The sequence below is a fragment of the Pipistrellus hanaki genome, assembly GCF_964339955.1.
Source record: "Pipistrellus hanaki genome assembly, chromosome: 1".
NCBI classification, from domain to species: domain Eukaryota; kingdom Metazoa; phylum Chordata; class Mammalia; order Chiroptera; family Vespertilionidae; genus Pipistrellus; species Pipistrellus hanaki.
Genome location: NC_140503.1, coordinates 16,596,264 through 16,621,452, shown reverse-complemented (window position 1 = coordinate 16,621,452; position 25,189 = coordinate 16,596,264). Strand labels below are relative to the sequence as shown.

At 38.0% G+C, this 25,189-nt stretch overlaps 1 protein-coding gene across 3 annotated transcripts in view; it reads right to left on the bottom strand.

Annotated features, from left to right (window-relative positions):
- CEP128 (centrosomal protein 128) overlaps positions 1-25,189 on the bottom strand; it is a 313,428-nt gene that overhangs the window by 48,597 nt on the left and 239,642 nt on the right. For 2 of the 3 annotated variants that reach the window (XM_084891427.1, XM_084891428.1), the window contains exon 21: positions 14,127-14,176. In XM_084891427.1, the coding sequence (XP_084747553.1) occupies positions 14,127-14,176 (50 nt within the window). Of the gene's footprint in view, positions 1-2,073; positions 2,164-14,126; positions 14,177-25,189 lie in introns of all 3 variants that reach the window. The other variant, XM_084891426.1, reaches the window with a different exon arrangement.

Sequence of the window (25,189 nt, the reverse complement as noted above, 5' to 3'; positions counted from 1 at the left end):
AACAAATACGAAAATAAAAACACAGTGAGACATCAAGAGTTTGTCGAAATAATTGTCAATATGAACCCTTCAACATTTTGATTTATCAAAAAAAAATGAAAATAAAGCCAGTTTAAAAAGATGCATCATTTCTTTCCATGGAAGGAGTACCCAATAATGTACTTTATTATATTATTTTCATCCAGGAAGCAGAAAATCAGAAACAGAAACTATCACCAGATTTAAGAACAGAGTCAAAGTGTGTGTGCCATGTCTCAGATCTGTTCTCTCATCCACTGCTATTGCCATGACAGAGACCAGAGGCACCCAGCTATTGTCTAGCTTCCCTCTGCCCTATTCCCAGGTCCACTTGTTTGTTGCGAGGCCATTACTGACCATTTTACCTCTGTTTGACACCAATCGAGAAAGGCTGAGTTTGCACTTACACTGAAGTGGGATGTGTGTATGGTTTCCTGGTTGGAGGAGAAAGATGAAAAGAAAGACAAGCAAATGTGGCTCTGTGGGTTTGTTTCAACAGATTTCCTGCTGGGAAATGCAACCAGAAGTTAGGTATGGGTTTTGCTCAAAGTCCCTGTAAACACTTCCAGTCAACTGTATGAAACTAATAAAGATCTCAGATTTACCCTTTGTATTTCAGACCACAAAGCAATGCAATATGAGGTTTGCATTTTTCCCTGGAAAATGAAGAATCACTTTAAGATTCTTTTTTAAAGCACAGGCGTGAATCTATGGGATGCATAGGCGTGAATCTATGAGATAAGACTACAAACCAAATGAAGGGCAACAGACAGGATTAACTTACTCTTGAAACTGCTCAATTCCACTATGAAACTGCAGGTACCAGGTAACAGGAGTTCAGTGAGCGACATTTGGACAGGGGAACAGCTAAACATTATTTGCAGGTAATATAAAGGCTATGATGGTGGTTAGGGGCAATGCAAATGACAACCAACGTAATTTCAAAGATTAACTGTCCCCCAGGAGAGATGTAGGGACTGGAGTAGAGTAGTAAGGGGAGAATGCCAATAGCCCAGAAGCCAACACATCATATTATTTTTTCAAGGCTTTACATTTTAAGAAATAAAGTGCATGTCTCCAGTTGTGAGGTGAGTCATATATTAGCTGAACATGCTCTGAACTCTTATGCAAATCACAGCGCAGCAGCGATTATGGCATAATTTATGAGTCAGGCACAACTTGGGGAAACAATAGGGTGTGCCATTTTCTTCTGGGTGTGTATTTGACTGCCACCAAATATAGCTCACCTAATGAGACTCCCTGAGGCTGACATCTCCTTTGTTTCCCTCAAGGGCAAATGTCTCCTGGGTTCTAAGTGAAGAATGTTCACAAGGAAACCCACAAAACCATAGAACCCTTTGTTCCGAGCTCCTTCCTTCTGAATATTTGGATCACAGCACCTGATGGTTGACTTTCATGCATGTCACACAGCTGAGTCATTAAATGGTGTAGGCAGTCAGTCCACCTGGAGAATTAAATGGCTTACCTTTGAGCAATTCCAATAATTCACATCTTAATTTACATGCAGAGTCATTTACTCAATTCTTTTCAGGAATTAAAGCACAAAGAAGATTATATTAGAGATTCTCTCTCCCTCCTATTCCCACATTCCTTCTGTGGGATGCTGTGTACAGGTCCTTCTTACCATTCTATTCCGGAGAGGCTATTGATAAGTATAATCACAACACAAGCAAATGGTTTTAAATAATATATTTGGCTGACATGAGTTAGGTTTTTCTTGCTTCCTAATTCAGTTTGACCATGATTAAAACCTATTATCAATTTCCATTTCCTAATATACAAGCCCAGGTAGAAAGGAAAGGTGGTTAAAGAACTTAAAACTAACCTTAAATTATCTATACTCCAAAAATCAATGGTGCATTATTCTTAATATCTAATAAAATTAAGAAAAATAACAACAAACTTAGTTCTTAGTGGCACTTCCGGAAAGCATTCCTGAAGGCTGACTTATCCTGTATATCCTAAAATACAGTGAATGTACTTGGACTAATTAGTTTTAAATAACTAAATATTTCTACCTATAAAATACTTAACTGCTTTTTCTTCCAATTGAGCTTCTTTGTAATTTCTCATTGCAGTCTGACTAGCATCTTCCCAAGGTGGAATTTTAAACTGTAGCTTTGGCTGTTTGAGAGAGACATGAGCAAAGAAAAAGAGTTGGAAAGCTCTACTGTCTTAAAATCATTGAAAGTACTATACATAGAAACAGCTATAAAAATAATGCTAATAGGGCCATAACAATTTCAAATAAGTTTTTAGTATCTGCATTTGGATAAAATATCACGTTTTACTTTTGAAATGTTTCCCAAAATAATTCCTTACCCACCTTAAAGTCACACATTTTAGGAAAATCATTACTTGAAATTTAAAACATTTTACTCCTTATGATTATAAATAAAGAATTGTCTTGCTTTCAAAATCATTTCTTAAAGGAACTGATCCCTAATTCCAAAGTATATCATGAAAGAGTATATGAGATGAGAACTTGTTAGACACACCCAGGCAGTCTTAGTGGGTAATGAGAACTATTTTCAACACTTACAACTCTACCTGTGGATAAGGAAGCACTGATGCCTGGGATTTTAGGAGTTTAGAAAGGTCTGATTACTCAAAATTATCCTTTCTTCCATTTGCAAAATTATTTAAAATTCTGCCAATGGAATTTTATTCCTTTTTTTTTGTTTTCTGTTTGTTGTTTTTAATCCTCACTGGAGGATATTTTTTCCATTGAGAAAGAGTAGAAGGGAGGAAGGGAGGAAGAGAGAAAGAGAGAGAGAAATATCAACTTTAAACCAATGTGAGAGAGACACATCAATTGGTTACCTTCTGCAGCCTAGGTACCTGCCCTTGACCAGAAATGAAGTCTAAGATTCTTCAGTTCAAAGGCTGATACTCTACCCCTGAGCAACACTGGCCAGGCTGGAAATTTATTCTTTGAGGAAGAACTCAAAAATTTAGTCTTTGCTCCGCGCCCCCCCCCCCATTCCCATTAACCTTTTAAAAAGCAAACATCCTTGAGACAGATAATCATTAAACTATCTCATTCCTAGGCCAAGTCACAGTGAGTCTAATCTAGCCCACTGACTGTTTTCATAGGTCCAGAAGAGAAGCGTTTTTACATTTTTATTTGGCTGGGGGGGGGCGGGGGGGACATCAAAGAATGGTATTTCATGACATGTGAAAATTACATATAATTCAAATTTCATTTTCCATAAATAAAGTTTATTGGAACGTAGCCTTATTCATCTCCCTCTAAACGGTCTATGGTTGCTTTCACTCTATAATGGCAGAGTTGAGTGGTTCTGAGATGGCACATAACCTGTAAAATGGAAAATATTTTGTCCTTTACAGTAAGTATCATGACCCTCCGTTCTAAGGTGTTGGTATCCCCTAGGAAATATGACCTGCCTCACAGAGGTCATCCTGTGGCAATCTGACACAACTCCAAAAGGAGAGGATAAGGCAAGGTACACTGATCAGCGGTAAGAAAAGAGAAAGGAAGAAACATAGCCCAGAATATAAACCATTCCTTGGGCCATGTAAGTTTCTTCCTTTTCTCCATCATATTTTTTCTTTCATTCCAATGTCTTTCCTTCCTTCCTTTCTTCCTTTCATGCACCCTTTCTCCCTCCCTCTCTTCTACTCATTTATCCATTTATTCATTTAAATAATCCATCCATTCATCCATGCACACTACTCCAGAGACTGGGTACATAGTTATCGACAAGTGACAAGGAAGATACGGTCTCTGCCATCACAGAGCTTACACTGCCAAAGAGGAGATGAAGACATAAGTAAAGAAGATACTCAGCAACTGTGATGGGAGTGGGGGCAGAAGTTCACCTTAGACAGGTGGGTCACGTTAGGCTCCCACAGAAAGATGGCATTTGAGCTGAAACAAAGGATGAGCCATATTTGAAAGACTTAAGGGAAGAGGGTAAGAGAGAGAATGTAAGTGGCACATGCAAAGTTTCTGGTACACAAAAGAGACTGTTTAATTTCAGGAACAAAAGGGACACTGGTATGTGTATTGTGGCTGTAAATTACCAGCATCATAAAAAGCAACATTACTTATTAAAAGCTTATTATTTGCCAAATTTGTATCGGGTGCTTTCGCATATGTTCTCATTTAATCCTCACAAAAACTTTCAGTAGGTAACATTATTAAATTTTATTCATTTAAAGTCAAAGAAACAGACTTCAAGCTATTAAATGTATCACATTCCACACTGTGATTTAAGGTTGGAGCTTAGACCATAATCCAGGTCCACCTGCCTCAAAGGAGTCTATACTAATCCTCAAAAACAAATGAAAGGTCACATTGAAATATATATATTGAAAAGCTTTACGAAATGAAGCTAATGGAAATACCACATATGTTAGTATGTGCAGTTTTATGAACAAACAGACAATAAATGCATTTTTATGACCACTGGGACTCTGGTGTGTGTGTGTGGAGGAGGTTAGGGGAAACCTTGGGAAACTGTTCTGGAGCCTCCTTCTCAAAATCGCACATGCCAGCACAGCATTCCAGAACCTTACTCTAAACAGATGTCGGAGGTCAGTGTAACAACAGGCCATAAAATTTAATGTTCAAATGAAAATCGTTATTGGCGCACATTTTTATATTCATTTACTATACCGTAAAGGGATTATATGTTTGCCATATGCCTTCCTTAAGGGAGCTGCAATCCCTTCTGCCTCTGGGGCTGCTGTTGGGCCAGCTGAGGCACACGGCCATCACTGCTGGGGAGCTGTCAGAAGGACAAAGGCAGCAAAGGCCTTCCCCTAATGAGCTGTGCTGCTGTCCAGGTGGATGGCAGCCCTATTGTTCTGCTCTCCCAGCTCTTTCAGGTCTGGCCTACAGGAACTTAAACTCATGGCTGGGCTCAGAAACGGCCTCTCCCCCCACACCTGTTTCATTCGTGACAAATGTGTTAGTTCTTTTCGAACAGCGAAATGAGGACTTGGGATTTCAATTACAAGCAGAACGTGGTAAAGACACAGAGTCTCTTGTAGGTAATACTTTTCTATTTCATGAGCAAATCCAGAAATATTGTTAGCAGACATAAAATGTTATTTATTAGTGTGCTAATAAGCCTTCGCATTTCCACCAGCAAACATTAAAATCTGAACAAATTAAATTTCGAGTAGTGAGCAGAACGCAGATGCTCAGGGAAAGGAATGCACTTCAAATTCAATTTTTCAAAACCAAAATAATCACTGATAAAGACAAAGACACAACAGGAGATGCTTATTAGTCATTCTTTCAGTTCATTTTAGGTTTATCGCTTTTTGCACAACTTAAAATTTATGCAAACATTTTCAGTCTTGCCTTTAATTTTTGCCAGAATATTTTGAACCTGGTTTGAAACTGAAATTGAAGAAGCCCGAGGAGGGCTTTAATAACAACTTTCTTCAGTCTGTTTATTTAAAACATGATGAATAAGCAAAAAGAAAAGGTGCAAGAATGGAAAAAGAAAAATGATCCCTTCTCCTTCCTAGAAGTGCCCGAGATTACTGGATGGTTCCTAATCTTACACCAGGAATTAAAATCTTCCTCACATGCCAAGGGCCAAAAATATGTATTTATATGACACTGTTCCAGTTGCCATGTGTATGTAAGCTTGGAGCTGAAGGGATTATAAGTAGTTTTAGAGTTTCAGAAAGGCAGTGAGAAGTTTCACTAATTTTAAGTCCCCCATGTTGCCTTATTTAAGGCACTTCTTAAAATTATTTAGTTTCTTATATATCTTTTTTGAAAAAGGAGAAGGTCAGTTAGTATTTGGCCACACTAAATGTGTAATATGTTTGCTAACAAATTATTCCTGGGTGGTGTGGGGAGAGAAAGAAATTAAAAGAAAGGCCAGGAACCTAAACAAATTAAGTGCAGAAATTCAGTTCTCCATAAACTCGTGAGGCATTAAGCACAGTGGTGTGGAAGCCATGCAGATTCTAATACAAATCCTAGCCAGGGCCACTTTCTGGCTGTGCAAGCTATGAGTCTTGCACAGTATCTGATAAAATTGTCATAGGGAATACATGACCTATATTTAGAACTTTGAGCACAGTGCAAGACACAAAAGAATCTCTCATTAGCTACTAATATTATGCATTAACAAGCCAAAGGGTGTTTATTTTCTTCTGCTTTGATGCACAGACATCACCCTTTGAGGCGGATTTAGCATAACCTTGACAAGAATTAAGGAGTGCTAAGTAAGTATTGTTAATAAAGTGAAACATAATCTTAGTGAGTTTTGAGGACTTCATCTTAGGGAAATCCTCTGAGCAATTCTTTATGTTCTGGAAAATCAGCCACAGATGGGGCTGGGTGAAAGCCCTCGAATGAGAACTATACTTTCTTTCAACAATGTCCTATCAATGCTTCAAATGTCAAGATTTGTCTTAGGAGTCCATGGAAAATGTTTCAACCAGAAGTATATTGTTGATAAGCATTTGTTTCCAAATACGTTGAACACTACTGTTTCATCACTTCAAAAATTGCTTTTCACAACTGTCAATGTTATCAGGAGATGGAAGAGGAAAAGGAGAACATGGTGTTATGGTCCAATGTTTGTATACCCCCAAAATTCATAGGTTGAAATCCCAATGTGATGATATCAGGAGGAAGGAACTTTGGGGTGATTAGGTCATGAGGATGGACCCCTCATAAAGAGACCCAGAGTCTCCTCTGCTCTCTGCCAGGTGAGGACAGGGCAAGGTGATGAATACCTATGAATGAGGAGAGTGGTCCTCACCACCTCCTAAAGCTATATGTACCTCTGTGAACACTATGAACACAGACACTGCATCTGCCTTGACCTGGGACTTCTCAACCTCTGGAACTGTAATAAATAACTGTTTCTAGTTTAAGCTACCAGCCTAATGTATTTTTTGTTATCAAGGCCTGAAGGATTTCAGACTTGTAGTTATCTGTACAAAGTTTAAGGCCAGTTTGGAAAGGTGACATGAGAAGAAAAAGAAGAGACATATTATGAACAGGCTAATAGTACTCAGTTAATCTGCAACCCAACTGAAATTGCCCACAGTGGACTCTGGAGACATGGCCCAACTCTCACACAAGCTCAACATGACAAAACATCATAATGAGCTTAGAGTATTGTCATTTGTCACAAGAGCATGCAAGCTGTTCTTTCTATCAGCCCCAGAGCCCAAGGTGCCCAGAACTCAGACTCCACAAAGGCACCAAGAGATCCTTTATGGAAATGTTGCTTTTCATGGAGCCAATCGCAAAGAGAATGTATATGGAGACAGATAAAATAATTTCCCACTTTATGGGAACAATTTACAAAATCTGTAACACAAATTTGATTCATTTTTAACTACCCAGTTTTTTAAACTTTCTGTCACGGAGTAAAATTTGGGCTTTTGTGCTCAGACTACACTTTGTATTTTTAAATGTTTCCAAATGGCATTTTTTTAGAGGCTTTTTAATAACCTTGACTCAAGGAGACTGCTGAATCTTGAAGACTTATGTTTTCCATCCCTCTGAATAAACAGAACCAGCCACGCTTTTATATTTTTTATCCTGGAAAGAAAATTATCTAGTCAATCAATTTCAGTACATTCAGACAGAATAGTTCTTCCCTCCCAGGGCTTTCTACTTTCCACTTTAATTCTGTCATAAATTTGGAGTTGAAATTAAGTTGCAAATTTCAGGTAAAATAGGGTGATAAAATTTAATGACCACTAACATTTCAAATGGAATCTATTTTACTGAGCTTGGTTCCCCACTCTTGCGAGGACTCTTGACGTAGTAAATTAAAGTGTAAGATCTAATCAGCTGAGACCCTGCTTGCCCCTGATACAAACATCTAAAATTTCATCTCTCTTGAGACCTCACGCTGAAGTTCAGTCTGGGTAAACCTCCTCACCTTTTGAGGAAACAGAGATTTTAATGAGCCATTAAGTCACCTCTCCCTGAAGGTGGCAAAGTCTCTCCCAACCCTCTCATAGCCCATCATCACCCATTTTGCTTAATTTGTGACATTGTTTAGAATAGCTTTTATTAGAAAAAGAAATAGATATGTAGTAATTTGCCTATGTTCCAAGGAATGCATTTTGGGGAGAATGAGAAAGTCTGCATTACATTTTGGTTTCTAGGATTATATAAATTCTACTATAACTCCTGTGAGTCGTTTTAGGAATGAACAGAATACTGAATTTATCTTTTAGTTTAACAAAGCCTTAAACAGAAAATTTCAAATGATCAATTTATTTAAATTGGGACTTCAGTACAAGTACTTCAGAATCTCCAAAGCAAATCAGAATTTTGGTAAAAATTTAAGAACTGCTTTAACCAATTCTTCCATTCTTCTGGAGGCCCACTGTTAGAACACAGCACCCCTTCCACCCTCACTTTCCCTTCACTCTCACTCAGGGACTCTTAGCTGTCCCATCTTTGCATTTCTCCCCACAATCTCTATAATCTCCAAACCACTGTGTGGTTTGAAAGTACAGGTTATGGTCATTCCAGTCAGGCAGATATGATTGACAGCAAAACCACAGAAATTACCCAGTTGGTCTGTCACTGGCCCAATTTATCACATGGTTGGTTTGCAGGAGGATGTGCCATCCGCTGGGACTATTGAGATGTTAATGCCCTATGCTGTCAGGCTCTGCCAGGACAATTTCTTTGCCCATGTCAGTTTTTTGTCTTTGGTGGTTTTTCTTGCCCAGTTAATCTCCACAGATGTGTCTGCCAACTCTCCACTAGAATTATTTTCCATATTATAATGCCCCTATATTAATATTTATTAGACTTGTTCCAAGAGAACTGAGAAATTCAAGTTCTATTTTTTTCTTAAAAACACCATGCTGCCATATGCTGGCAACTCCATAAGTATAAGATGCGATGGCTGAGAAAAAGGTTATCTTCTCCCTCCTACTCTCCCCAATGCTTTTGCCTTATCACTGCTTGGTCTACTACAGAAACAAAATCAAACTCCTGCCCCTCCACTCCAAAAACATTTGTCCAAAATAGTGAAATCTTCTAATGGAAGGTTCCAGACTATTTCTAAAGCAATCTAGGAGAGAAATTAAACAGAATTGTGGGTAGTCTGAAAAACAACATGTCTGTAATGACATTTAATATCCTTCATGGGCATAGCTTCTGGAATGTCTTAGGGAAACATATATTACTTTTTTTAAAACCATAAAACTATTTTTAATTAAACAAGAATTTAATTCATTTGTAGTGAAAATACTGATACTGAATAAATATTTGTGACATTTAGATGATAGATCCTACAGCTAAAATGTTTCCTTGTTCCTCTTAAAATAAGTGATTGATACTCATAGGTAGCCCATATAATCTTTTATTATTGCCACATTGTGACTTTTTCACTACATTTGAAAAAGATAAAACAATTCCTTTAGCATAATCTGATCCAAATCTGAATTTAAAATCATAGCTGCCCATGTAAGGTGGGGCGGGGGGGAGGGAGGGGAAGGGGGGGGCAGTGAGACAGAAGAAGAGGGTGAAAGAGAGAAGGGGCAAGGAAGGAGGGCAGACAGGGCTCCAAGAGGGCAGGAGCATTTACTCGCTCTCCCCAGTGGGTAGCACCATGTCTGGCACACAGTAAGTTTGAATAAATAGTCAGTGTGGGGAATCAGAATCTATGGAGGCCCTGCCAAGCACCAAGGTTTACTATTTCTTATCCAAGCTAATCCTCTGCTATGGAGTCAGTATCATTACTGTCCTAACTTATAGGTATAGACATTGCTTGTAGTAAAAGAGGAAAATGAATAAGAAAAAGTACACCCATAATCATCTAGTTTTCTTTCATTTGAAATAAAATGAAGAGTGGGATGGCTGTAAGTGTACATGAGAGAATGCATTTTCCAGGTATCTACTCTGTTCAGTAACTGTCTTGAGTAGCACCTTAAAGCTTTTCCTCACTAACCATGATATGCTTTTCATGTGATTCTGAGAATCATAAGACAAGATTGGAAAAGCATGAAATAAATGAGAGGTATTTTGGTAATTTAAAAACTAAAAAAAAAAAAAAAAAGCAAGAGAAGCACCTACCACTACCAGCCATCTCTGGTAAAATGTCAGTCACTGAATACTTTTCAACTAAATTGAGGAAAAATGGGTTGCCTTTTATGTCTATTTAAAATGTGTCAGCTGATCTCCAGGGAATTAAAGGAGGGCTTTGCTTGTTCAGTGTACCTCAAACCCATATGCAAGTGATATTCATACAGCGGCACACATTTATAGTCAAAGATAATACTTTGTTTTTAAGAAGAGCAGAGTCCAGTGTAACCAACTGCAAATGTCACACAGCACACACACAAACCATAGCCAGACAATGCTAAGCACCAACAAAGAATTTTGGGAATTACCAGCTGTATTGTAAAAATCACTGTCAAATATGTGTGATTCCATTGTTTGTCATTCTCTGAAGATTGAAAACACTTTCTCTGCTATCCAATCCCCCCTCACCATTTACCATGTTCCTTTTCTACTGACCTCTAGCACTCATCCTTAACCTTTCTTTTCAATGCTACGTTCAGAGAGGGAGGGAAAGGAGAGCAGGACAGAGAGAAGGGGTGGGAAGTGAAATGTGTGTGTGTGTGTGTGTGTGTGTGTGCCTGTGTGCACCCGCGCACTCGCACAGGCATTGGGGGGGGATAGAGTTTTTTAAACAACAAATAAACTCTGGGATAGAGATGGTTGTTTTCTAATACGTTGTTCTCTCTTCTTCAAGAGAACCAGGAATAGGTGCCATATATATAAGACCCTGGCATGGTGGCATGTATTTATTTATTTATTTATTTACCTACTCAACAGAAATTTACTGAGTACCTGCTAAGGTGAGGCATTGAGCTACTAAGTAGTGCACATCTGGGAAAATAAAAGACATGAGAGTTGCTTCATAGGCATGATAGGAAATTACAATTCATCGTATGGTAAATTTTTATTTTAAACCTACACCCCTTAGCCAAATGCTCTCCGCTACCACCCAATATAGGCAACCATTGTTCTTTGCAAACATTCTCACAAATATATGCTTAATTGGTCTCATAGATTTCAATGCTTTTATAGCCAATTTATAGTAAATTGCTTTTACTATATGCTTTTATAGCCAGTTTATAGTAAAGAAGCGAATTTGATAATATTGTTCTCTTTACTGTTTTTCCATACACTAGAGATAAAATCCTAACTCCTTTAGGAGATCCCTTAAACCCTCTATTTACCTTACAGATTCCCATCTTGCCTCTGCTCTCTCAGTCACTACATTCTGCCACACACAGCTTCTTTAAGTTCCTTAAATATGACACCAAAGCTCTTTACCTCAGGCCTTCCCATAGCTTCACATTACCTAAAACTTTTCTTATCTTCACTGCAGACTTGCCAATGCTAAATACTGACTTCCTTTGGGAAGCCAACTTGGATTACCTCTCCATCCCAGCTCATTCTTTTCACCTTCGACCCCCTACACTTACACCCAACCTACCATTATCTCCACCAAACAAGGCAGATGTTCTTGCTATATGCTCCCACAGTGAGATATTTCACTTAGTAGCATTTTAAAATATTTTATTATAATTGCCTATTTAACATTATTTTTCACTAATTATTGTGTAAAGGACAAGAAGCTATCCAGTATAAGCATCTTGCCTTTGTATCCCTAGAAATTAGTATAGGGCCTTGCACAATAAAGATTTGTTCAATCAGTAGATTGAGCCCCATTTAGTTATTGGGAACTGGGAAGGGCTTAGAGATAAACACCCACTTCCCTTAAGGAGGATAACATGAAATGCAGAATATCTGTTGTACACAATTATATGATGATAATGAGTATATAAAATTGACTCCAATTTGGATATGTGGGGATTTGCTAACACTGTAAATTGGAATTAAATATTTAGCTCTCCCTTCTGGGATAATATAATCCACACTAAAGACTTCTGGAAGACAGTTTGATGATTTTACATTACAGATCAGAAAATAGGCACAGCAAAGTTAATTGAGTTACTCAAGGTTACCCAGAGAATCAGACACAGCGACAGGACTTAAAACTCAAAAATTGTCAACCTCCAGTCCTTGGTACTACCATTTATTTAAAAATTCCTTTGTCTTCTACTCCCCAAATTCTAATGCGTGATTGTAGGACTTCAACCTGCATACTTTGATAGTCTTCTCAGACTATCACCTGTGATACTGATATTTGAAGACTTGGGGATGTAGGTACTTTTGATAGGTCTTCCTCTGACCTGGAACATGAAAGGCTCTGGGATGTGTCTCTGTACTCTTTGCTCTCTGCAAGTGCCAGTTCCTTCTTAGATCTTAATAGAGTATTAGGTAGACACTAGTTGCCTCTATAAAGTGCCAACAGTGAATTTTTCTGTTGTCGGATATCATAAGGATGATGCCCTACATTTAAAAATCTTATAGTGAGTTGGCTGGGACATTCTATTGTACTGGATAGACATTTTGGTAGAAAATGCTGCCAGCACTTAATAAATATTTGACAAGCAGCATTGGCTATTAACTTTAACAGCATTACAGGTTCCAACATTCATATTGTGAGAGAAATAAACCCAAAAAGGTTTGTACTGCCATTTCAAAAGGCCAAACATTTATTACGTACTCAATACATATATTTATATGTGGTATTCTGGGGCCAATGGCAAATACGGTGCATAACCAAAATGCCTCAAAAAGCCTTCATTATTTTCCCAATATATATAAATATCTATATATCTATATAAATATAAATAAGGATGCTCTGCTGTTCATAACAACAGTAGTGCTGATAGTAATTTCTCAACAATATAGAGGGTGAGTACACAGTTGAGATTTTTTCCCAGCCCAGACTAGATATACCGGGGCTCTTTCTTTTTATAACTGAAGATAGCTCAAGATGTTAAGAAATTTAATCTGTACAAAACTGTGGTTAACACAAGCCACTTTTATTACATATACAGAGCTGTACTCTTCTTCATAATTTTCAGATCAATCACACTAACAGATAGAGCATTAGATAGAAGAGTCCCATATTATAGAACATTCTTCTTGCTCTTTGAGCTTTGCTCAATTCACCCTTCTTTGGCCAAAAGCAAACATCTTCACCCTTACAAGCCAGCTCACTGCATCACCTCTAGTCCTACTTGCATCTCCAGACCCAAGGAGTACTTTAAATGTCCAAAGTATTTACTGTTCTTAGTCCACAATGTTGACATTACATGAATTGGCTCTGTCGTGCAAATATAAGTGATTATATTTTCCCTAATAAAGACAGACACTTAAGTTACTCATTTGTAAGTTAGCCCAATGCAAAAGAAAGAGAACTTCTGTCAGATGCCGAGTTAACATCAATTGCCTGTTCCACGGAAATGTCAATTAAAATTCTAGTGCAACATTTCAAGCACAATTTTCTAATTCAAGACATGTGCATAAATCCATAGTGAACTGAGAGGCATACAAGGTAAGTCTTAAGGGCCATATATGCGTTTATATTCTTGGTTGGTCATTGGTAGATGGCATTCATGGAGTCAGAATTTTTTTTACTTTCACTTGAATATGCAGATTCCATAAATGCATCCTTATTCACCAGTCCTATCTGGAGAGAAATGATTTTGCAAAGATGTTGCTTTCTTTTCTAATGCCGCTAGTAAGCTAAACCAAGGAATAAAAGTTCCTTACAAGAGCGGCATGAAGGCCTATTGACTTCTTATCTTTAATTGATTTTAGAGAGAGAAAGAGAAGAGGGAAGAGAGAGAGAGAGGCATCTATGTGAGAGAGAAACATTCATCAGTTGCCTCCCACACCACCCAACCAGCAATCAAAGCCACTACCTTTTCGTAGGATAACGCTCCAGCCAGCTGCACCACCAAGGCAGGGCCTGTGTGGGCTTCTGCTTTAGGAGATTGTAAATGCTCTCAAACACTTCTAAAGGGAGCAAATGCCAACTTGGTCTTTAATATCCTGACTTTTTTTTTTTACTCCACTTGTCATCATGGTATGAATGGGACAATATTAAAGGCTAACCAGGCAAAAAACAACATAAAATGCTTTTATCGCCAAGACACCTGCCCAATTGGACAATTTACTTTACCTGTAGAGATTCCATCTCTTCATCTTTTCTGTGGGACTCCTCCAGCAGATCTACAATGAGAAAGTAAAAATACCCATCAAAATGCAGTGCAAAAATTGGTAGCCTCTTATTATCAAACACAATTCAGTCAGGGGCTTGTATAAACTGTTGTCTGGAATAGAATTTGATGTTCTCATGCCCACGGTTGAGATAAGCAGAGCTCTGGATCCTGCCAAACCTACCCTGGCTGAAAACCCTGGGAAGTCCTAGAGCTGATGGAGATACTGGAGAATGAGACCAACTCAATTAAAATCCAAAATCACACCAGCATTTTAGAAATTTGGTCCAATTTATATAACTCAAAAGTAACACAGAATTAAAAAAAAAAAAAAAAAAAAAAAAAAAAACACAACACATACACACACTCACATTTTTTTCTTTTGAAAAATGAGAAGCAAACCATTTGCTCTTAAACTCCCAAGCCAACACCTCCAGAGAAAATTTAATAACCAAATTAAAATACCCTGAATAATGGGTTTTATTAATGGAAGTAGAACACCAGCTTAACGTACAGTCACATTAATTATCATTTCACACCAAAAGGGTGGGAAGCATTGAAGCTACATCTGACCAAGAGGTTGGCGCCATCTCAGAGAAACCAGTGACTGGAAGGCGAGTTAGTCGCTGAAGCGAGTTCTGTCTAAATGCCTGTGCACAGCCACGGTGCCTCAGTGCCTGACATTAATTTATGAACCCGCTGTAAAAATATATATGCATACATTTGGCAAGTAGAATTTTCTGCCTGCAGCTATACCACCCTGTGCTGTGATCTTATTAGATCTCACAAACCTAGAGAGGGCTAGGCTGAGTCAGAACTTGGATGGAAACTGGCAATAAACACCTACAGCAGCGCACATTAATATTAGCATTTGCCTTACGCTGTGATTGATGTAGCTTACCAAGAGGCTGTGCTGTATAAAAGGAATATATAGCCTCCACAAATTCAATATATATCCCAGAAAGGCAAATGTTTTTAGCAAGTGCAATGCCAGATAGCAGCAGGAAACAACAGTATTGTGAAAAGCCAAGCCACAATGGTATATGTCATAGCTGGGTGGGCAATAAACTGAAACTCCAGAAAACCTGGTAGATGATATGATTGATAATGATGGCCCTTTGAGACTGCATGGTTAAGAGATAGAGGAACAGCAAGCAACCCTCTCAAGACACAATGCACTCGGATTAAGGATAAGAGGTAGTTTTTGCTCTGTGTCCATAGTGGAGCTGATTTTAGCTCCCAGACACTCATAATCAGAGTTACATCAATAAGTTAAAGGAGCATGGGAATGTATTACAGTGGATTTTTAAAGAGATTTTTGGTTGGCATATCACGTTCTTTAGCAGAAATCAACTTGGGGTGTGGTGGATTAAGTAGCTTCAGTCATTCCTCTTCTAGTGTCCTTACTCATTTGCATTGTGACACTGTTGCTACCTCCATCAAGCAGTCACAAGCATCGCTCACCTCTTCTTGCACAGAAGCTGCCTCCTGACTTGATTTGGTGAATAGAATATAGCAAATCCAACTTTGTGCCTATCTGCTTTGAAGGTGCAAGAGGCCTCACACATTTTCACTTTTCCACTTGAAACTCTGTCATCATCAAACAAGCACAGTCCAGGTTGCGAATGATGAGAGACACATGGCTGAGGACTCTTCCCATGCCTAACACCTGCAGGTTGCCTCCACTGGCAGTCAGGGAATGTCCAGAGCAGAGCTGCACAGCTGAACTAAAGATGACCACAGATGTCACAGATAGAAGCCCACATGAACCCAGTGCAACTTCAACTCACAGAATTTTGACCTAAATAAATGAAATTTTAAATGGTTTGGTGCTTAGTGCTTGCTCAGTGATAGCAATCGGTTGCTAACCGAACAATAATCATTTAGAATTTATTAGAAGGCTGTAGAAATAACTAATAGAGATGTGGGGGGAAATGATCTTGACTCTGGAAAAAATAAGCACTGGTCTGGGTGGGTAGGGATTCAAGAAGCATGAACCAATTGGCATTTTATCCTGGATGCCTCTATCTTTAATATATATTTCAGAGAGGAAGGGAGAGGAGAAAGAGAAAGAGGTAGAAACATCAAGGATGAGAAAAAATCATTGATTGGCTGCTTCCTACATCCCCCCCAGTGGGGGTTGAGCCTGCAACCTGGGCATATGCCCTGTCCCGGAATTGAAACGTGACCTCCTGGTTCATAGGTTCATAGGTTCATGCTCAACCACAGAGCCACACCAGCCAGGCTGGATGCCTCTAATCTTTGTGTCACTCCATCAAGATGAAATTCCATAAAGAGAAGAGCTAACTAGCCTAGCTTAGATTTCTTACCTTCTTCTTGACTAGGGGAAAGCATGGAGTAAGATCACTGATAATCCCAAAAGGATTGGATAAAGAAAATAAAGAGCAGTTTCCTAAAGCAAAGTCAGAGTACTATTAACAGAAGAAGGTGGGTGGACAGGCCAAAACAACAGATGCTTACTTCAACTGGTTTTAGTAAATTATGTCTTCAGTGCAACTCTTCAATACCTGTGAGATGTGAGATCACTATTCTGTTCCCATGTGATATAGCCATTTTGTTACACTACTTATGGATATTAGGTGGTTCACAGAGGTAGGCCCCTTGTAATGAATTGTGTTGTTTAATAGTAGAGTGGAACTGTAGTGATGGATAGTGGGGACCATCAACCATTAAAGGAAAATGATCTTGTTCCCCATAGCCAACTTAGTATAGCAAACATCATACACCTTACCGAAAACTTACTGGGCAAATAAAGATATTGAATCACTTATATAGCCAAACTCAACTCACACAGTTGATAAAATAGGCATAAGTTCAGTTTACCCTCAGAACTTCATAGTAGAATAACTGTAATTAAAAAAATTATGTTCCTTTGCCCGGCCAGCATGACTCAGTTAAGTGTCAACCTATGAACCAGCAGGTCACGGTTCAATTCTTGGTCAGGGCATATGCCCGAGTTGTAGGCTTGATCCCTAGTAGGAGGCATGCAGGAGGCAGCTGATCAATGATTCTCTCTCATCATTGATGTTTCTATCTCTCTCTCCTTCTCCCTTCCTCTCTGAAGTCAATAAAAATACGTTTAAAAATTATGTTCCCAATTTTCTCCAAATGATAAAAGTTCATGTTGCTCTTCCAACAAAGCTGACACCAAAAGCAGTGCTTGATTTTGATGGCTGAACAAAAATGATTACAAAAGAATTTTTTACAATTGGTATTTAAAATATAAAGCCCTCTCTGTTCACCCCCACCAATCATCATCCTAACTTATATCAAGAGTAGAATTGGACATTTGTTTTTATTTTTTCTCTATGCCACATCCCTTCCCTGTGAGAACCACCTGACCGCCCCATGGCATATAAACTAAGCCACACCAGCAGGAATTATTTTCAGGCACTAATATGGATACTGAGAGAGAATCCTTCTCCTTTGGAAGCTGCAAGCTTATTATTTCCTTTACTATTGTAAAGGAAACCGGTACAATAATGAAGCTGGCAAAGAAGAAAGCAGAGCTCAGAAACAGAGAGAGCTAGTTGAGGACAAGATCCCTCCTGCCTGAAGCACAACTAACTCCTGGACTTTATTGTCTTTTACTTAAATTAGTGTTAGTTGGATTGCTGTCATTTTTAAAAGTGTCTGAGAATGAAGTATTATTGTACCTTTTTATCTCTATTCAGAAACTTGGAGAACTTAGAGTGGGCAAGAACATTCTCTTCTACAGGGAAATGTTTCATTCTACAATAAATCGATAAAGACGAGGCTCAAAGAAAGCCATTAGTTTGCCTGAGATTCCTAGTAAATGCCAGGCCACAACTAGAACACTGCTCCTCTACCTTCTCCTCTACCTTCCTGCCCATCTAGCATACCATGCTCTCATTTGCACCACTCAGTACTTCATTGCACCCTTTTCCATACTGTTGTTCTACAAAGAATGCACACATGTGTATTCTCCTCCCTTTCTTTCGGAGTTCTCTGATGTCAACAATCAGAGCTTCTACAATAGGTCTTTATACCCATGCCCTCCTTAGCTACAATATCTCCACCTTTACTACTTAGCTTACATTCCCCAAATTGCCCCGGCTATCTATCTCACTGCTCAGAGCAATTGCTTACTTGTCAGGTGCAGTGCTGAAGCACATGCATTTGAAATGATGAACAGTGTTGTTAACTTGTGCTGATCAAATAGGCTGCTGGGCATTGCTAAAAAGTGGCTGCCCTACTGCAAATACCAGATGAGAGAACACAGATGGCACCTCTGGACAACTGAAGTGACAGAACACCTCGACACCTGAATGTGATCAGCACATGTCACTATAACAGTCTTGTTGCTTGTTCTTGACCAACTTAGAACAAATGATCAGCAAGGAAAGGCTAAAGGGCCGCTCTGCTCCCTTGGTCACCACTGGCATGTTCCTGTATTGCTTTATTTTTCTCTGGTTTCCTGTTCAACACAAACAGCAATTCAACTGCCATGCAGATTGCTGTGGCTAAATGTGCTTCCATCAACATCAGTTAACGAAAGATTTTTTCGGTGAAAAGGGCTGCAGTCTTGTGTATTATCCTTGGACTGGTTCCAACTCTTTAAAGAGCTGATACTAACTATATGGGAGTAAATCCATTTGAAAAAGACACAAAGCCCTGGCCAGTTTTGCTCAGTGGTTAGGATGTTGGCTCAGACTGAAGGGGTTGGAATCTAGTCAAGGGCATGTACTTGGGTTGCAGACTCAATCCCCAGCAGGCCCTGATCATGGCGCTGTGCAGGAGGCAACTAATCCATGTGTCTCCCTCACATCAATGTTTCTCTCTGTCTCTCCCTCTCCTGTGCGCACTCTCTAAAAATCAATGGAAATATATATTTGGGTGAGGATTAAAAAAAAAAAAAAAAAGAAAGAAACATAAAAAAGGACACCATGATTTGGAACTTGAGAATCAATTTGTTTTAAAATCAATTTGTTTTGTTTTTTTCCACTTTGTATTTCATTGAAACACATTGGGTGACAGATCAAGACCTTGTTTTTGCTCAGTCTGTACCACTTGTTTGCATTCTTTCCAATCTTTACAACGTGTGGTATGGCTGTTCAAAGAAGGTTTGACACTTTTTAATGTTGATTCTGGTTCCTGGTAGCCAAAGAAGCAGATAGGTTGTTAGTTAATTTGCTTTTGAAATGAGAAGCATGCCCAGGTGTGCAGATCTCTGACCTTTATTATAAAGCATCTCACCTGTACTACAAGAATGCCCATCTGGTAACAGAGAAAAATTTATTGAAACAGGGCTTCAAACACAGCAATGCTCACCTCAGTGGCACTGGACAGAGTAGTGCTAGCAGTGGAATATGGTGAATTAATGATTACAATTAAGGGAAAAGCATTTTAGTCTCTGGCTCCTGTACCTCACTTAAAAATTCAGTACTCCTGTTCGGTGTTACTTTGTGTGTCCTGACATTTACTGGAAACAATAGATAATGTAAATTCTGAGAAGAATTCAAAACTTTAAAAAAAAGTAAATGTGAGCCATTCTTCTGTGGATGGCAGCCACAGTATAATGAGATTGACTAAATTAAATAGTGCTCCACAACCCTTAAGAGATCATGAATGACAGACTCAGCCTCCCACAATTGTAGACTAGATACTCAAGACACTGTCCACAGAGGGAATACAATGGGCAATTTATCCTTTTCCCTCCTTGGCTCCCCAGTTATTAGAAACGTTGACATTTTAGGAACAGAAAGTACTGTTGGGATCAGGGTTTTTGTTGTTGTTGTTTTTTTAAGTAGAATTTTGTCTTATAAATAAAATCATACACACTTTCAAGTGTATATTATAAACACATAATTTAGAAAGCAGAAAAGAAGCTGCTTTGGTGGAAACAAAATTGGAGGACCTGGGGCCCCACCTGATGAACTTCCTATCCTGGGGTCAACCTTGTGGTGCCATGGTGGAGCTGCAGGTTCCCAATTATGCTGATCGAACATCAATAATCTAATCCAACCTCCTCACAGTTCATAGGTGAGGACTGAGTTCTGACAGATCCAAAGCCACTGTCAATGTCACACAGCCGGTCAACAGAAGCTCATGACCCTAAGGCCATGGCTTCTGAACCCGACAGGTACCAGTACTTTTTTTACAAAGCAGTGACCACCTTCCCTTGCCTTTCAAGGTTTTTATTTAAATCCCATAGTATTCCAACCTCTACCATAAATGTCTGTGCATTTCTGATGCCTCCCCAAACCTAAAGGAAACCTTGCTGAAGCACTTATGTGACATCAACAACTTGTGAGACCTTGTAATAAAATTCCTCAACTCTGGGAGATAACATTAAAAAAAAAAAAAAATGTGGCTTTGCCCTGGCCGGGTAGCTCATTGGTTGGGGTGCTATCTCACACACCCAAAGACTGCAAGTTCAATTCCTGGTCAGGGTACATACCTATATTGTGGGTTTGATCCCTATTCAACCGTGTAATGGAGGTAACTAATTGATGTTTCTCACATCAATGTTTCTCTCTCTCTCCCCCACCTACTTCCTCACCCTCTAAAATCAATAAACATATCCCAGGGTAAGGATAAAAATTTAAAAAATGTGACTTTGATGAAATGCAAATATTTAGACACTTGAAAAGGCAGTAATTTTTGGTGAGGTGTATAAACATACAACATACAGAATATCTCACAAAATAAAGTAAATTAAATTTGTTTATGTTGAATGAGTGACAGTTGAATAGTTCCTCTCCTTAATATAATATTTGTCAGTAAATGTTTTTCCCATTCTATTACATGAGTAAAAGTAAATAGAATAAATGAATAACAATATGATTTTACATGAGCCAAAATACTTGAAAGGAAATAAAAAAATACTTGATTTAAGTTAATATATGTAAAACACTTCAACAGTGTCTGGCACATAATAAGAATTATATATATTGGCTTATTATTGTTTTTCAAAAATTACCCTTCAGTATGATTACTAAAATCAGAAACATGTATGAAAAAATAATCAGGTGTATTTTAAAACAAATAAACAAAAAAAAAAGACCTTAAGTATACTTCTTTTAAGGTCCATGTGTGATCGGTAGCTACATTTTTAGAACTCTGCTATATCTACTGCTACCACTGGTACATATATGGACATACCACAGTGAGTTAAGAGTTTTGCCATCAGGCCTGACCACAGAAAACACACAGGTTAAAATGAAGATCAACATTAAAAAATATGGCTATCCTCTGTGGTTTGTCTCAGACGCTGAAACAACATGCTGGTCTGCAGATGGAGCCCAAATGACCCAATAAATGAGAGGTTTGTAATCCACTGTCTGTCTCTTGGGTATGTGGTAAAATATCCAAATACAGGTACTCATGTTTTATTTGATGTCAGTTCATTGCTGGTGAAACTTTCCATCTTGACAACTAGAGAGATTTAAAACCTCATCTCCACAAAACTACTATACTACAGGAAACAACACAACAATCTACCTCACTCCACCTCATTCTTGGCTCTGTTAACTGTCAAGAGTTTTGTCATTTCTATTGACAACAACAGCAGAAAAAGTCAGAAGAGATTCATAAGGAAACAGTCACTGTCCTAAATTGGCCTAAGGGCTGCCTTGGTCAAATTACTACATGTAACCATTAGCTAAATGAACAAGAGATGTTTATAATCTATTGTAAAAACCACATCAAGATTAAGTTTCAAATGTTGAAATGCAGGCATAAAATCATGTTCCTTCCCACATACACTATCTCTAAATTGCACTCATTTAATAGAAAATTTGGCTTTTATTTAAATTCCTTAGGTTGGAAAGCAGCTTATCATGAACTTTGTTTTGGGTCTAGACTCATTAGGTATAATTTTTATTAAATCCAAAATGGATATTATGAGGGAATGTTTATTAGAACTTTCATAAAAACAATGACAGCTTTGAGTTCTATACATTTGATTATAAAAGGTGTCCTGAATTTTTCACCTGTATTACTACAGTAGCATTCTGCCTGTGTTCCTTTCCATCCATCTTATCATTCAACCATCCCCCTGCACAGCCCAGAGTTATGAATCTAAAACAGATATGCTCATGCCATTCTTTGCTTTAAACTGCTTACAGACTTGATTTCTTCCATGCTGCCATACTGACTGTCCAATGACAGCTTCTTGGAATGTGAGTGGTCAGTATTCCAGGGATATGCCTGACCTACGTGGAAAGAAGGTCTTAAATTCATTTTTTATGTCCTCCATGAACATGGAGCCAGGAGGAAATGGTGATGTGTGTCTAGAACTTCCCATGGTGAGATAGATAACATTTAAATTCCTTGCTATGTAATTTATACCAAATCTGTCCATAGATTTACTTCTAACACCATTACTTCTATCATAACTGCAATATGTCCTCACAATGTCTGTAACATCCTTCCTGGAGTTCACTAATTATAAAATATCCAACCATTCTTCAAATCCCAGCTTAAAACAAATATCCTCTGTTGATATTCACAAATCATACCCAGTACCACTCATTCCTGGAGATATTGCATCTGCTTCTGATTCTCACAGTTTTGTTTATACTTTTATTACAGTTCTCATTCTATTACAGTTAATTATTACATATTTGCATCTGTTACTAGATTCAAACTCTTCAAAACATACCAATTTCAGGAGCTGTAGCTCAGAGTATTGTACATGTTAAAGAAACATTTACTGAGTAAATACATTTTTTAAAAAATATGTTTTATTGATATTTTTACAGAGAGGAAGAGAGAGGAATAGAGAGTTAGAAACATCGATGAGAGAGAGAATCATTGATCAGCTGCCTCTTGCACACCCCCTACTGGGGATGGACCCACAACCAAGGTATATGCCCTTGACCGGAATCGAACCTGGGACCTTTCAGTCCGCAGGCTGACGCTCTATCCACTGAGCCAAACCGGTTTTGGCAGTAAATATATTTTTAATAAAACAATAAAAGCTACATACGTTACTAATATATAAAGAAGTAAAAAGGGGAATTAGGTACTCCCTCTGCTCTACTCTGGTGTCTACATCTATCCCTGCCTCAGGAAAGGTCTGAGCTGATGTAGAAACATCACAGACTTCAAGATAACAACAGCAGATGACAAAACATATGATGAAAAATAGCTAAACACTACAAGCATTTCAAAATGATTATTCTGAGTTATAACTACAGTTCATTTTATTATACTTCACATTATGCCTTCTATATTTTATCCTTTCTAATCTTCCTGAAATGATTGGGACTTCCTATTCTAAAAGCATTTGTCCTCTGGCCAATGTCAGAAGAATCTGGTCAGATTTGAAAACTGATAATTAGGACAATAATGGCAAAACCTATAATACTAAAGGCCAATCAGCAATGCTCAGGTCAATGGCCATTTTTCTATTAAAGCACATGTATTCAGAATGCTGGGAAAATATAAGAATGGGAGTCAGGAGACCTAGGTTCTAGTTCTTCCTCTGCTATTAGTTATCAAATTACATTTGTAAAAACAGTCACTTAATCATTGTTTTTTATTTTTATTGATTCTTAGAGAGAAAGGGAGAAAGAGAAAGAAACAATGATGTGAAAAAGAAGCATTGATTGGTTGCCACCTGTAGGCACTCAGGGGTTGAACCTGAAACCTAGGTATATGCCCTCACCAAGCAAACAACCTTTTGGTGTGTGGATGATGCTCTAACCAACTGAGTCACCTGTCCAGAACCCTTAATCACTCTTGACCACAGTGATCCAATCAGTAAAATAATGGGAGTGAATAGATTACTGTGAAGATCCTTCCAGTACTGATATTTTAAGCACTATTCTATGGTAGGTTGCCTGCTGCATGGCTTCTAAATGTTATAGTGTGTTAATTGCCTGGCTCAACCTGTACTGGTAACATTACTCAGAATTCATATGGTTGACAATTATCCCCCCCAAAACACTTTAGAAACCCAAACAGATTCTCACTTACTTTAAGTAATTATTTCTTATTATTAGGATTGTTTATAGATAATAAAGACATGTGAGAAATTCATTCTCATTCACCTCTAATGTCTATCTGTTTTCTTTTATACCCAGAGTAAATATGCTTCAGATAATTATAGATCTTCCCTTTTTCTTTCAAATCCTCACAATTACAATAATTCTTCTATTTCTTTTTATCCAGAGTCCTTTTTAAAATCCAATAAACAAATCAACTGTTTTATCTGGATGTAGAAAAACAGCACGAATAGATTTTCACACAAATATTCTCATTTGTCAGATCAATTTCTTTTCTTGTCAGTGTAAAGGCAACACACATACACACACACACACAGAGAGAGAAGGCATCAGACAGAAAGGGCTGCTCATGAATAGGTAAGATTGGGGTTTTAGTGGTTATAGTCTCTTACTATTAATAAGAATTAAAAATGTGTCTCACTTAAACAGAAGGGATTCAAAAATTACCCAATTAACTGGTAATAGAAAAATAACCGTAAACCAAACCCTATGTAAGAATATAGCATGAAAAGAAAAAATTTAAATGAGTGTTTTCTTTGGTGTTATATTCAGATGGCAAATAGTTTTCATGGATAATCTCACAGGTCATTGCTTCCTTTAATTAGTAATCTTTGCTAAACATAAAAAAGCCTCAAATAATTTTTAATAGTGATTACAACTGCCTAGTCCATTAACAAATTGTCATATTAACACTGGCCACATTGCACTGCCTATCTTTAAAGGTTACTCATTTCATTTTCATAGATTTTAATTAACTTTTCCTTTCCCACTGGACTGATCATTAAACAGAAACTGAGCCCTCTTGCTTTTTTTTTGTATCTGTATCTACAGAATTTCTCGACTGAAAAAGTGGTCCAGAAAATGCAAAAACAACAAAAAATGTGGATCACAAATTAGATAGTGGTGGTGACTTTAGATATATTCTTTTTAAAAAGCCAGGCCTGACTCCACTGGCACACTGATTGAATCAATTTCATGTTGTCACAGTAGTTCTGGAAGTCTCTAAAATTCCTCTTTCCATCAGCAGCTTC